The sequence below is a fragment of the Bufo bufo genome, chromosome 9 (genome assembly GCF_905171765.1).
Source record: "Bufo bufo chromosome 9, aBufBuf1.1, whole genome shotgun sequence".
Lineage (NCBI taxonomy): Eukaryota > Metazoa > Chordata > Amphibia > Anura > Bufonidae > Bufo > Bufo bufo.
In genome coordinates, this window is record NC_053397.1 from 166,738,283 (window position 1) to 166,753,395 (window position 15,113).

Below are 15,113 nucleotides of genomic sequence, written 5' to 3' on the forward strand. Positions count from 1 at the left end.
TTCTGTAAAGAGGAATGGTCAAGAATTACTGCCAAAGGAGGTTCAACCAGTTATTGAATCCAAGGGTTCACATACTGTTTCCACCTGCACTGTGAATGTTTACATGGTGTGTTCAATAAAAACATGGTAACATTTAATTTTTTGTGTGTTATTAGTTTAAGCAGACTGTGATTGTCTATTGTTGTGACTTAGCTGAAGATCAGATCACATTTTATGACCAATTTGTGCAGAAATCCATATCATTCCAAAGGGTTCACATACTTTTTCTTGCAACTGTATGTTCTCTCTCTGTATTGCTGACATAGATTTTACAAATTGGATTAAACTGAGTATTAAGAATATCTGACGTTTCTGGATGGCAATCACCTTATGTCTTTCGCTGTGTATCTCAATTTCCTTCCTCTTCTAAACTCAAGACCCTGTTTGAGATGTTTTTTGACAATCCTTGGCTAGGTACAAAAGGTATACCTCTAATTTACTCAGCCATGGGAGAAATGCAGCAAACTCCACAGGTTCCTATTTGATTAGCTGTGAAAGGGCCTCACTATTGACTCCTTTGCTTGGATTTCTACATTTACCCTTCCCGTTGCTTTATCTCATTGTATTACCCATCTGGAAGCTTCAAGGAAAATAATATATTGCTGGTATATGACTTCACATAGACTTTTGTTAATCTAGACACAGTCATCAAATGAATGCTGGAGATGTTATAATGCAATTGACACTCTACTGCTATTCAACCATTTTAAGCACAAATCCGAGCCCTTTTAGATTAAAGGGGTTTTGCACTTTCATTTAACTGATGATCTATCCTCTGGATAGATCATCAGCTTCTGATCGGCGGGGGTCCGACACCAGAGACCCCCGCTGATCAGCTGTTTGAGAAGGCAGCGGCGCTCCAGCAGCGGCGCTCCAGCAGCGCCGCGGCATTCTCTCTGTTTACCGCCGGGCCGCCTGCCCACTGACGTCACGACTAGTATCAACTAGCGTGGGCGCGGCTAAGCTCCATTCAAGTGAACAGAGCTTAGCCGCGCCCACGCTAGTTGATACTAGTTGTGACGTCAGTGGGCCGGCGGCCCGGCGGTAAACAGTGAGAAGGCCGCGGCGCTGCTGGAGCGCCGCTGCCTTCTCAAACAGCTGATCGGCGGGGGTCTTGGGTGTCGGAGGATAGATCATCAGTTAAATGAAAGTGCAGAACCCCTTTAATTACTCTTGTATCCAGTGCCTTGATCGCCTGCTCTTGCCTTACTCCACATATGCATATCAGATCATTCCCCAGTGGATAGAAAAATTACTTATCATAATTTATCCTCTGCAAAAGTTAATTTGCAGTCCCAACATGTCTTGCACTAATAAGATTATCAGGAATACATGGAAAACCAGATTATTGGACTGGCTGGACTATTTGAAATGCAGTCAAACTCTAGTTCATTAACTGATATTCATAATTACTGTGATACCTGAATGTGTGTCATTGTTTACCGTATATGGATGTGTTTGGGTCACTTCTCATTTGTCTATTTAATACAAAGTTTGAGAAACAGAATGCAGTGGTGATGTTTACTACCTCATTTATATGGGACTACTGAGTACGACACTCAGATCCTTCACTGGCAGATCCCCCAGAGGACTGGAAGTAAAAAGGAGTGGCACTGGCAGTCTCATGGAGGACTCGGGAACCTGCAATTACATGATTACTGGGGTTCCAGCTGTCACAACCCTGAGCAATCAAACCCTTAGCCCCACTCCTGTGTATAGGGGTTATGTGTTATTAGTGGGAAAAAACCTTTAATGACTCTTTAATGATACTTTGAAGAACTGCATATAGAAGCCCACACTATAGCATCCATATGCCCTAATATGTGCTGATAGGAAACCCTTTAACTGATATTAACTGTTATTATTATTTATTATTAAAGCGGCATTCATTCCATGGCGCTGTACATATGATAAGGGATGCAGATACATAAAACAAACAATTACAATAAGCATAAACAAGACGAGTTACAAACTGGTACAGAAGTAGAGAGGGCCCTGCCCGCGAGGGCTTACAATCTACAATTAACACAATTAACAATTATATATACCATACTGTATAAATGTTTTAGGAAGAGATGTAAAAAATGCTGCAATGTAATTTCAATTTCAAATATAGATGTGGTAATATTTTATTTCATCGATTAACAAAGCACAAATCAATATTTGGTGTGACCACCCTTTGACTTCAAAACAGCATCAAGAACTGACCGGATCTTCTGTGGACTTAGGCTTGCTCAAATTCTTCTGTCTCTTCATGTAATCCCTGACAAACGCAATGATGTTGAGTTCAGGGCTCTTTGAGGGCCATATCTTCACTTTCAAGACTCCTTGTTCTTCTTTACTCTGAAGATAGTTTTAATGACATTGGACATATGTTTGGGATGGATCATTTTACTGCTGCAGAATAAATTTGGAGTCAGACACCTCCCTGATGGTATTGCATGATGACTAAATATCTGACTGTATTTATTAGCTTTGAGTACTCATTCTTACTTTTCAACAAGTTTTCCACACTTGCATAAAGCTTTTGCACAGTAGTGTACTTCTGTAGAATTAAATTTAGAAAAAACCAGCTTTCGTTTTTTTTAGCCAAACCAATTAAAGTAGTGACCCAATATTAGTGTTAGCTTTGGTCTCCCCTCCATTGCAAATACATGAATGCTGACAAGCCATGCACAAACAAAACTTGTTTGTCCTAGCTTCTTCTTTAGTGTACAGTCATGGCCAAAAGTTTTGAGAATGACAAAAATATTAGTTTTCACAAAGTTTGCTGCTAAACTGCTTTTAGATCTTTGTTTCAGTTGTTTCTGTGATGTAGTGAAATATAATTACACGCACTTCATACGTTTCAAAGGCTTTTATCGACAATTACATGACATTTATGCAAAGAGTCAGTATTTGCAGTGTTGGCCCTTCTTTTTCAGGACCTCTGCAATTCGACTAGGCATGCTCTCAATCAACTTCTGGGCCAATTTCTGACTAATAGCAACCCATTCTTTCATAATCACTTCTTGGAGTTTGTCAGAATTAGTGGGTTTTTGTTTGTCCACCCGCCTCTTGAGGATTGACCACAAGTTCTCAATGGGATTAAGATCTGGGGAGTTTCCAGGCCATGGACCCAAAATGTCAACGTTTTGGTCCCCGAGCTACTTAGTTATCACTTTAGCCTTATGGCACGGTGCTCCATCGTGCTGGAAAATGCATTGTTCTTCACCAAACTGTTGTTGGATTGTTGGAAGAAGTTGCTGTTGAAGGGTGTTTTGGTACCATTCTTTATTCATGGCTGTGTTTTTGGGCAAAATTGTGAGTGAGCTCACTCCCTTGGATGAGAAGCAACCCCACACATGAATGGTCTCAGGATGCTTTACTGTTGGCATGACACAGGACTGATGGTAGCGCTCACCTTTTCTACTCCGGACAAGCCTTTTTCCAGATGCCCCAAACAATCGGAAAGAGGCTTCATCAGAGAATATGACTTTGCCCCAGTCCTCAGCAGTCCATTCACCATACTTTCTGCAGAAGATCAATCTGTCCCTGATATTTTTTTTGGAGAGAACTGGCTTCTTTGTTGCCCTTCTTGACACCAGGCCATCTTCCAAAAGTCTTTGCCTCACTGTGCGTGCCGATGCGCTCACACCTGCCTGCTGCCATTCCTGAGAAAGCTCTGCACTGGTGGCACTCCGATCCTGCAGCTGAATCCTTTTTAGGAGACGATCCTGGCGCTTGGTGGACTTTCTTGGACGCCCTGAAGCCTTCTTAACAAGAATTGAACCTCTTTCCTTGTAGTTCTTGATGATCCTATAAATTGTTGATTGAGGTGCAATCTTAGTAGCCACAATATCATTGCCTGTGAAGCCATTTTTATGCAATGCAATGATGGCTGCACGCGTTTCTTTGCAGGTCACCATGGTTAACAATGGAAGAACAATGATTTCAAGCATCAGCCTCTTTTTAACATGTCAAGTCTGCCATTTTAACCCAATCAGCCTGACATGATGATCTCCAGCCTTGTGCTCGTCAACATTCTCACCTGAGTTAACAAGACGATTACTGAAATGATCTCAGCAGGTCCTTTAATGATAGCAATGAAATGCAGTGGAAAGTTTTTTTTGGGGATTAAGTTAATTTTCATGGCAAAGAAGGACTATGTGGGAATGTTACATGATGAAGAGGCTGCTTATCAGATCTAAAGTCATTGAGACTCTTTCTTTCATGCAAAAATACAAAAACATATCCCTTTTATTTTTAAATAGTTTGTATTGCAAAGTCTTTTATAACAGAACATGGAAAAAACTGAAAAGTGACAAGACTCCTGCACACAAACGCGTGCGCCCCATGGCCGTGCTGCAGCCCAGAAATCGCGGGCCGCAATGCACGAACACTGACCGTGGGGCAGCCACAGTGTATCGCGGACCCATTTCCCTTTAATGGGTCCGCGATCCGCCCGTTCCGCAGAAAGATAGAACATGTCCTATCTTTTTGCGGAACGGAAGTATGGGACGAAACACCAGGGAAGCACTCTGTAGTGCTTACGTAGGGTTCCGTTCCATGCTTTCGTTCCACACCATTCCGCATCTCCAGATTTGCAGACCCATTGAAGCGAATGGGTCCGCATCCGTGATGCAGAATGCCCACGGAACGGCGCCCGTGTATTGCAAATCCGCATATGCGGTCCGCAGCACGGGCACGGGACACCTACGGTCGTGTGCAGGAGGCCTTACTCTTTAAATTATAATTAGGAAACCAGGCTAAATGAATTCAGAGCAAGACTTAACTATAATGAATCCAAGCCAGAAACCCCAAATGTGACATTCAGTAAGTCTATCATTGGTGGCACACATTATATTTCTTATCCTCTGGCAGTGAAAAGATTAACCATGCATGTGACTTACCATGTTCCCTGTATTTACTAAGATTTAAACTGCTTAAAGTCTAAACCATAAACTGCTTATATTGCTTTGTCCTTATTTCCCTAAAGTCAGACATTCCCTGATATTTGTCCCAGTAAACAGGATTTTTGTACGGCTGTTTTACTGCCGGGAAAATGTAGCATACTCTTAAGAAAACACAGTTTTCTAACAGATAAAGCCACAAGTCAGCCACAGCATTTTTTGAAACTAGGTAAAAAAAACTAAATTACAGTCAGTGTTTCACAAGAGGCATTTAACACATTTGTTTTCACAGTGCTTTACCTTAGTGCTAGTATACAAAAAAAACTAAACAAAAAAATGAAATCTGAAGTCTAACAAATCCCCCAAACACTCCAGAGTGTTTCAAATGAGCTAAACAGAAAGATGTCATCCACTTTATGACACACCAGGTAGGAGAAATGGTCAAGCGGGGCCAACCTCAGGTTATCAATGTGCTTATTGAATGCTTTTTAGATTTTTATTGGATACTTGTTAAGATCTATTTATTGGAAACTTTGTAAGGCTGAAAAATGACAAACAGTCCAGCATTTTATCCTTCAAAGTTGATTCAGAGGAAGGCAAATAAAAGCCCATTAGGAAAAAGCCAATTTTTCTCCTCTTAGGGAAAAACAGTTTCTTTCCAACTACAAATCTGGCAATTAAAATAGATCCCTGGATCAATAACACTTTTCGAGGAAATCTAGTAACTATAAGTTGCATTGTTAGGGCTATATTACACTGCCTGATGCTCAGGCAGTGTGAACTCTGATGGATGGTAACACATCCATTGGCGCTCGTTTTCACAAGCCTAAATACCCAAATCGATGCAAAATGAATGTGAGAGTAACGATTTCTACTGCAATCGTTCCTCTCATATTTGGTTCTGTTGACTATTGGTAGCACGTCTCTGATTACACAGGGAGATGTGCAGCCGATTAATCAGGCATCTTTCATCCTGATAAAATATACCCCTCAGCCGACAAATGAGCATTTGCTCGTTCATCAGCTGATCAACTGCTTGATTATCAGGAAAGGATGTTCTTCTGAACGCTTGTAAATGATAAATAGCCAAAACAAATTGCTGTCTCATAGGGCTCTTACACTCCAAAAATATATCTAGGTTCTTCATTTAGTGAGTTGACCATTACAAGCTCCTCTGGCAGCTGGCAGTGCTTCACTGTTTCTATGGTAAAAGACTCTCTTCTAGGCTGCTGTAGAAACCTACAGGAGACAAACTTAAGATATCACCCTGAAAAATTCATATAGTCAATTTCTGATGTAAAATGGAAAGAACAGCTTCTAATATAGAGTGTAGTCAGGATTCTAAGTCCATAGAACAGCCTAGTCCTTCATCTGTTGAATGGACGTTCCTGTAAACAAAGAAATGGACACAATCCATGTGTGTGAAAACATATTCATCAGTAGTTAACCTAGCAACATTTCTGCTTTATTATGAACCTTTATAGGCCAAACACAAATACTTCAGGTAGACCGTTCCTAAGTTCAGTCTTAGGAAATAGGTCGATATTCTGTGTCAGAATTCAATAACTACAGGGAGTGCAGAATTATTAGGCAAGTTGTATTTTTGAGGATTAATTTTATTATTGAACAACAACCATGTTCTCAATGAACCCAAAAAACTCATTAATATCAAAGCTGAATATTTTTGGAAGTAGTTTTTAGTTTGTTTTTAGTTTTAGCTATTTTAGGGGGATATCTGTGTGTGCAGGTGACTATTACTGTGCATAATTATTAGGCAACTTAACAAAAAACAAATATATACTCATTTCAATTATTTATTTTTACCAGTGAAACCAATATAACATCTCAACATTCACAAATAAACATTTCTGACATTCAAAAACAAAACAAAAACAAATCAGTGACCAATATAGCCACCTTTCTTTGCAAGGACACTCAAAAGCCTGCCATCCATGGATTCTGTCAGTGTTTTGATCTGTTCACCATCAACATTGCGTGCAGCAGTAACCACAGCCTCCCAGACACTGTTCAGAGAGGTGTACTGTTTTCCCTCCTTATAAATCTCACATTTGATGATGGACCACAGGTTCTCAATGGGGTTCAGATCAGGTGAACAAGGAGGCCATGTCATTAGATTTTCTTCTTTTATACCCTTTCTTGCCAGCCACGCTGTGGAGTACTTGGGACGCGTGTGATGGAGCATTGTCCTGCATGAAAATCATGTTTTTCTTGAAGGATGCAGACTTCTTCCTGTACCACTGCTTGAAGAAGGTGTCTTCCAGAAACTGGCAGTAGGACTGGGAGTTGAGCTTGACTCCATCCTCAACCCGAAAAGGCCCCACAAGCTCATCTTTGATGATACCAGCCCAAACCAGTACTCCACCTCCACCTTGCTGGCGTCTGAGTCAGACTGGAGCTCTCTGCCCTTTACCAATCCAGCCACGGGCCCATCCATCTGGCCCATCAAGACTCACTCTCATTTCATCAGTCCATAAAACCTTAGAAAAATCAGTCTTGAGATATTTCTTGGCCCAGTCTTGACGTTTCAGCTTGTGTGTCTTGTTCAGTGGTGGTCGTCTTTCAGCCTTTCTTACCTTGGCCATGTCTCTGAGTATTGCACACCTTGTGCTTTTGGGCACTCCAGTGATGTTGCAGCTCTGAAATATGGCCAAACTGGTGGCAAGTGGCATCTTGGCAGCTGCACGCTTGACTTTTCTCAGTTCATGCGCAGTTATTTTGCGCCTTGGTTTTTCCACACGCTTCTTGCGACCCTGTTGACTATTTTGAATGAAACGCTTGATTGTTCGGTGATCACGCTTCAGAAGCTTTGCAATTTTAAGAGTGCTGCATCCCTCTGCAAGATATCTCACTATTTTTGACTTTTCTGAGCCTGTCAAGTCCTTCTTTTGACCCATTTTGCCAAAGGAAAGGAAGTTGCCTAATAATTATGCACACCTAATATAGGGTGTTGATGTCATTAGACCACACCCCTTCTCATTACAGAGATGCACATCACCTAATATGCTTAATTGGTAGTAGGCTTTCGAGCCTATACAGCTTGGAGTAAGACAACATGCATAAAGAGGATGATGTGGTCAAAATACTCATTTGCCTAATAATTCTGCACGCAGTGTATAAATACATTCAATGATGTTGAGGTTCAGGCTCAGGAGTGGCTGGGTCTTTCTTGTCAGCAACCTAACAGCTGCTATTTTTATAGGTACATCTTGGATCTCACAACAGTGTGCTTAGGATTGGTACTGCAGTACTGAATCAAAAATTTTACTTACAAGCATTGATTGTCTTCCTTGAAAAAAGCAAAAAAAATAATAAAAAATCCACCTCCAGATGTTAGAATATACATCTCTAAAATCTAAAAGATGCTCCACTATATTTTGCCCATGGTAGATGTGATGCAAAACATTATTGCTTCAGTGGTGGAAATACTACTCAATAATATGGCCATTAGTGCATAGCACCTAGCACCACATCATTAATCTGTATGAACTAAGGCTCCATTCACATCTGTATTGAAGGCTCCATGGAGTCTACATGTCAAAGTCTGTCAAAAGTGCTAGAAAATATAGCGCAGCATGTAGCCATATTTTGTCCAGTAAAATAACAGACACCATGACAGAAACCCAACAAACCCAATTAAAGTCATATGATGGATCCAGCAACGCTGTCTTAGGTATTGTTCTGCTCTTATGACAACGCAGATGTGAACAAAGTCTTGAAAGGGTTTTCCATGATAATTAAAAATTCTGGAAAAGCCCCTGAATGTTCTAAAGTAAAAAATAAATAAATTATTGGACACATTTATTAAGACTGGCGTTTTAGATCCCGGTCTTAACCCCTAAGCTGGCGGTGGTTCCTCTGAAGTTATGAACTTCGGCGGGTCCCCTGCCACTTCTAAATGTAAGACAGCTTCCTAGCTGTCTTACATTTAGATCTTTTTCTATGCCTGTCCCCTTTCCCGCCCATGCCACTCCCACTTTTTTACACCTAGTGTGAGTGGGGGAAAGTCACAGATTGCGGCGCAACTATCTGTGCCTGAAATACACCTAATATAGGAGTATTTAAAATTAATAAATTACCCCTGATATACTTCCCTCTTTGTCCAGTGCTGTTCTATGCACCACCAGTTCAATCCTCCTGTCGCTATTTGCTTACGAACCTCAGTAGTGATGTGCTGGTAAGCGGCACCTCACCACTGCAGCAATAAAGCGCTCTACCACTAAGGAAAGTGACTGTCTGCGACAGTCCTGTGCCATACACCTGCACACCACTGTGTGCATCATCGCTGCAGTTTAAAGACATAGTTAAATGCAAAGCTCAAATGGATGACATAAGCACGTATGATTGCTGCAGGTTCCAGCAGACAGATATCCGAGCTTATCATCAGAAGACCCTTCAAATACAAAGGAAATATACAAAATAGACAACTTCTATATATATCTAATCAGAAAGGTCAATCAGAAACCTAAGCATTCATGCAAACACAATGTAACAGCACTCTGCAAACATATATTATATGAACTAATGCGATGTTCACTATATAAAATGAATATGAGGCACTTGGCAATATCATTTGTGCCCATCCACCACTGCAAGGTGACCTTTTTTGGACTGGAACCTACTCTATATGATACCTTTCCTTGTGCCAACTGGCCTCAGTCACAAATCTATAATTGATCCAACAATCAAGACCCCATACATAATCACCAATAATCACTGGTTCCTTGTCATGTTAAAGCAAATATGATTTTGGAATTTTATTACTTTAATGCTTGTCCATTATCCCTGAGAGATTAGTGATTTAATTGGCTTGTCATCTTGTGTTTCCAATGGTCTGCTTATCGCGTCTAGAGACCTACTGTTCATTTATGATGGTTTAGTAGACTGGTTAGACTTCTTTGCATTACTGATGCTTCATAACCCTTCTGCTGCTTGCACAAAAAAGGAAAAGCCAATGTAATTTATTTTTTGAGTGTAATAAAATAAAGAGAAAGATAAAACAATCATAGGATTTGAAAAATGTATTTCCATAAATAGATAGAATGTGATTTAAATGACTATTATAAACTGTGCCAAAAAACTAAAGTCAAATTTTTGTATTTTCATAACAGGGAGGCCAGGACAGCCCAGATTCTTTAGATATTGGAATTTTTGGGGAAAACCTGTTCCCACTTGCTAGTATTCCCGGTTCCCCTATACCTGATCGCTACCTGTGTGAGATTGACAAAGTCTCATTAACTCCAGCAGAGTCATGGGACAGCTGGCTGAAAGAAGAGAGTAACACAGGTGAGCAATCTTTCTTCTAGAAGAAAATGATTTTTCAATGCACTGGTTTCTAAAGCATTTTAATAAAAAAAAAAAAAAAATGACTGCTTGTTTTCAGACAAATTGTAGAAAGAACACAATGCTTGTGGAGTGGCGCTGACCTTTAGATAACAATGTTTTTCTGCAAACTTAATGTTCTAGCAGTTTGTCCACCAAACATACAATAACACAGGTTCTAGCCTTTCAGGCATTTTTTTCTTTGATTCTAAATGAATACACCACATTCACGGCAACACAGTGGTTTATTTGCAGAAAAAAAAAATTTATTTTGTAGTAATTTTTTCCTACACTGAGACTAGAAATTGAAAAACTGACTTAAAAATATAAAAGGAAGACGTCTTATGTTACATCTACATAGAGCTACATAATCTGCACCATAGCCTCTAGGCATTATATGAGGCAATCTGAGTAGTAAAGTGTTATATATCAGTAATTATCATTATTTTAGCTATCAATGTCATAAAGGACAAATGTGATATTATAAGTAGTGCATTTCATTACAGCATTTTGATATTCTATCTGGCGCCATTATTAAGCAGGATAAGTACGGTAATTCTTAAGAGCAGTTATAAATTTAGACACCACATGCCTGTTACGTCAGGCTCCTTCAATTAACTTGGCAGCACATATAGCCATATAGGTTATATAAATAAACCTATAATGTTAACCTCAAGTACATTTTAAAAGGATGATCTTGTAACTACTTTCCAAATAAAACAGTGCGTACATATTCAGCTTGCTATACAGTGTCCAAGTGATGTAGGAATATTGTAGGCAAAATCATATACTGGGCCCAAGGAATAACAGCAGTTTCTAAATAATGCTGCCAAACTCTGACTAAAGAATTGTGTTATATGATGCCTAATATTAGTCCCATATAGTGCATACATGGTAGAACCATATCATTAAAATAATGCCATAAACACCACATAAGTAATGTCAGCCACAGTGTATAATTTTAAAGGGGTTTTCCTGGATTTTGATACTGAAGACCTATCCTCAGGATAGGCCATCAGCATCTGAACGATGGGTTCCAACACAAGGGACCTCCGCCGATCATCTTTTTGAGAAGGCACCGCCGCTCCTGTGAGCGCCGCTGCCTTCTCCGTGCTTACCAAGCACAGCGACGTACATTGTATAGCAGTATAGCAGTAGCCTTAAAGGAATGCTCAATTTTGAAATATGATCATTTGATAGTACTGTCTTCATTTTGACATTTTGGCTATTTCTAGGTCCACCTAAGGCAGAACTAGCCATTCTTTATCTTATGCACTCTAAAGAAAACAAAAGGTTGGATAACGTGTTTAGCATTTGCCACTTCCTCTAGATGGTGATTCTAAAAACTAGACAGGACCTTCCAAAAAATCCTCAGCTCACCTAGCTGCAAGAAGGGAGCTAACACCTGTTCCACCTAAACAAGTAGAAAATGATACAAGGGTGTATTGGATTAGGAAAGATTTTAATAATGAATGCTATTATCTTACTACCTGTCCTAAACAGCATTTGGGCATTTCAAAAAGGGAAGTAAAAGAAAAATACTCAAACGTGTGACTGGTTTCACATCAAAATCTTTTTAATGAGATCATAGTAACATAGTTTATAAGCCTGAAAAAAGACTGTCCATCCAGTTCAGCCTGTTATCCTGCAAGTTGGTCCAGAGGAAGGCAAAAAAAACTTTTGTGAGGTAGAAGCCAATTTTCCTCACTTTAGGGGAAAAAAAATCCTTCCCAACTCCGATCAGACAATCAGAATAACTCCCTGGATCAACAATTCATCTCTAGTAACTATAACCTGTAATTTTATTACACTCCAGAAATACATCCAGGCAGGGGCATACATAGAAATCACTGGGCCCCATAGCAAGAATCTAAATTGGGCCCCCATTCCCCTTTTATAGCCCCTCCCACTACCCATTCCAGGCCTCTCCCTTTGTTCCATGAACTATTCTTGCTGCTACGTTTTATAATTTATGCCATCAGGGCCGGATTGGGATAACAAAACAGCCCTGGCAAACAAAAGAGCTATAATAGATGCAGTGTGTACATATGTATAGTATATACAGCAGTGTACTGTTATGTGAGGTACGAGGTATAATATAAGCAGTGTGTACAGGTATATAGTATATACAGTAGTGTAATATGTGAGGTACAAGATATAATGGATGCAGTGTGTACAGATATACTGTATATACAGCCTGTACTGACATGTGAGGTACGAGGTATAATAGATACAGTGTGTACAGGTATATAGTAAATACAGCAGTGTACTGACAGCTTGTACCTCACATATCAGTACACTGCTGTATATACAATATATCTGTACACACTGCATCTATTATACCTTGTACCTCACATATCAGTACACTGCTGTATATACTATATATCTGTACACACTGCATATATTATACCTCATACCTCACACATCAGTACACTGCTGTATATACTATATACCTGTACACACCTCATCTATTATACCTCATACCTAATATATCAGTACACTGCTGTATATACTATATATACAGAGCAGTGTATTGATGTGAGAGATACAAGCTATAATACTGTAGATGCAGTTTTTATAGAAGTATGTGGTCAGTTATATATTATGGTCACTGTGTGTGTGAGGTACATGAGTTAGTGGTCACTGTTACTGTCTAAAGTATTATACATCAGTGAGCAATGAGTAAAAACAGGGCGTGGGGGGGAATAAATAACGAGAAGTGGAGGACCTCCTTTTACCACTCCATTACAGTCTGTATGGATCGATACAGAGCTGATTGTGAACTTCTAATACTTGCTGTTAAGTGTTGAAGGACCTGTGATGATGTCATCACAGGTCCTGGCAGATGTACCTTTCAAACATAGGAACTACACCATTTTTGGTGTGGTTCCTTTGCTAGATTCTGCAGGACCTGTGATGTTGAAGATGATGTCATCACAGGTCCTGGCAGATGCACTGTTCTAACCTGGGAACTACACTTTACACTGTGCAGTTCCCTTACAGGACCTGTGAGGACATCATCAAAGGTCCTTTAGCTTTAGAAAGATAGACAGGAGCAATTAGGGGGCGGGGTCTCTCCTCCACTTTGGGCCTCTGTTTCTCACGGGCCCCATAGCAGCTGCGTGGTCTGCCTATATGGTAGGTACGCCACTGCATCCAGGCCCCTCTTGAACTATTTTAGTCAATTCACCATCACCACCTCCTCAGGCAGAGAGTTATATAGTCTTACTGCTCTTACAGCAAAGAATCCTCTTCTATGTTTGTGTAGAAACCTTCTTTCCTCTAGAAGTAGAGGATGTCCCCCTGTCACAGTCACAGTCATGGGGATAGGTGACGAAAAAGATCTCTGTATTGACCCCTGATATATGTATACATAGTTATTAGATCACTATTTTACTTTTTCACTTTTTATACCCAATTTTATCTCCTACAGTTTCTTCTCAGCCATGTCCAACAGACTCATTGATCCCCCTCTTGCCAGTCCCTGCAGAGTTCTTCCATCCATCTATACCTACTACAGATGCTGATCCAGAAGACCAATCTCTCAAGAAAAGTCTCCCCAAACTTTCTCCTCCAGAGTCTTGGGCAACACTACGTTCACCTGATGTCAACTGCTCACTTCTTAGACAGGTAAGTTTTGTCCCAAAAGGACGTAATGTATACATGTGAATGAACATTGTTCATTAGTAAATTGATTATATTCCTCTTATTTCAGACAACAGAAAGCAATTCATCAATGGAAAGTGGTAGCCCTACCTCTGAAGATAGCCTACAGACAACTCTTGAGGATAGTTTAAATCTAAGTGACTCTCCCCAGTGCACCTTGGATCTCCCTGATCTCCGTGTACCTCCTACATCACATCGTACCACTCTTCCTATTTCTTCACTTTCCATGGTACAGAGAAGAAGCAACCGCCCTAGCTTTGCACTTCATAAAGTTCGCCGGCATCAGCGGAGCCACAGCAGTGGCGGTAGCACTAGTCCTGGATGTACTCTTCATGATTCTATGGACCCTTCTGATGAAGAAGGGGTAGGAGGAAGCCTAAGAGGAACAAGCGAGCCCTCAGAGACTTTTAGCAGTTTATCCCTCACATCCCTCTTTTCGCCACCTCCCTCCTTAACACCACCTGGCGGTGTAATGAAAAAATGTAGCAGCGTAAATAGTCTATCTGTTGCTTCCTCTAGGGTAAGAGGAGCAAAGCAATTTTACACAGTTGATCCACAGGGCTTCCTTTCAATGCCATCATGGGTGATGGATTTTTACCAAACTTCTGCTCCCTCAGAGAACCAAGAGAAACGTAGCAGTTCCACAAAATTACCAGCTGCGGAAAGAGGGATTCCTACCAGTAGTGTCTCAGGAAATGTGGATTTTGGCAATAATAGTCGAAGGAACAGATGAGTTTTTCTTATTTTTTTGTGTTTTATTTTTTGGGTGGGCGGCAGGTCAGTTTCCTGAAGGATGATTTCCTAACTCTGTTATGGGGGGAATAGCTCCCAAACAGATGAGCAGGAACGCTACATTACCTCACTGTGTGAGCCAGCCAAGCAATGCAACCGGAGAGATGAGAGGTAAAGTTGGCTGAGCTCTCAGGCTCTGGAGTGGAAGAACCGTTGTACTGTAACCAGCCTCTTGGGCTATCACATATAGTATATAATACATATATATATATATTATTTTATTTATACATATATTTTATTTTTACTCTTGCTTGGGACTTCTTGAAAATTTGTATTATGAAAGGTATCTTTGTGGCAATACAAATATTTGGTGGAGGAGAGTTAATGACCTTCGTTTTGGTTAAACATTGATGTTCTTTTTTGTGAATCCCAGGCATACAATCA

The 15,113-nt window shown here is 40.3% G+C and overlaps 1 protein-coding gene across 1 annotated transcript in view; it reads left to right on the forward strand.

Annotated features, from left to right (window-relative positions):
• The window catches only part of CACNA1I (calcium voltage-gated channel subunit alpha1 I), a 589,793-nt gene extending 575,123 nt beyond the window's left edge, over positions 1-14,670 (forward strand). The window contains exons 33-35 of the mRNA XM_040407395.1: positions 10,061-10,235; positions 13,705-13,901; positions 13,987-14,670. Coding sequence (XP_040263329.1) covers positions 10,061-10,235; positions 13,705-13,901; positions 13,987-14,670 — 1,056 coding nt within the window. The remainder of the gene's footprint in view (positions 1-10,060; positions 10,236-13,704; positions 13,902-13,986) is intronic.
• Positions 14,671-15,113: the final 443 nt, after the last annotated feature.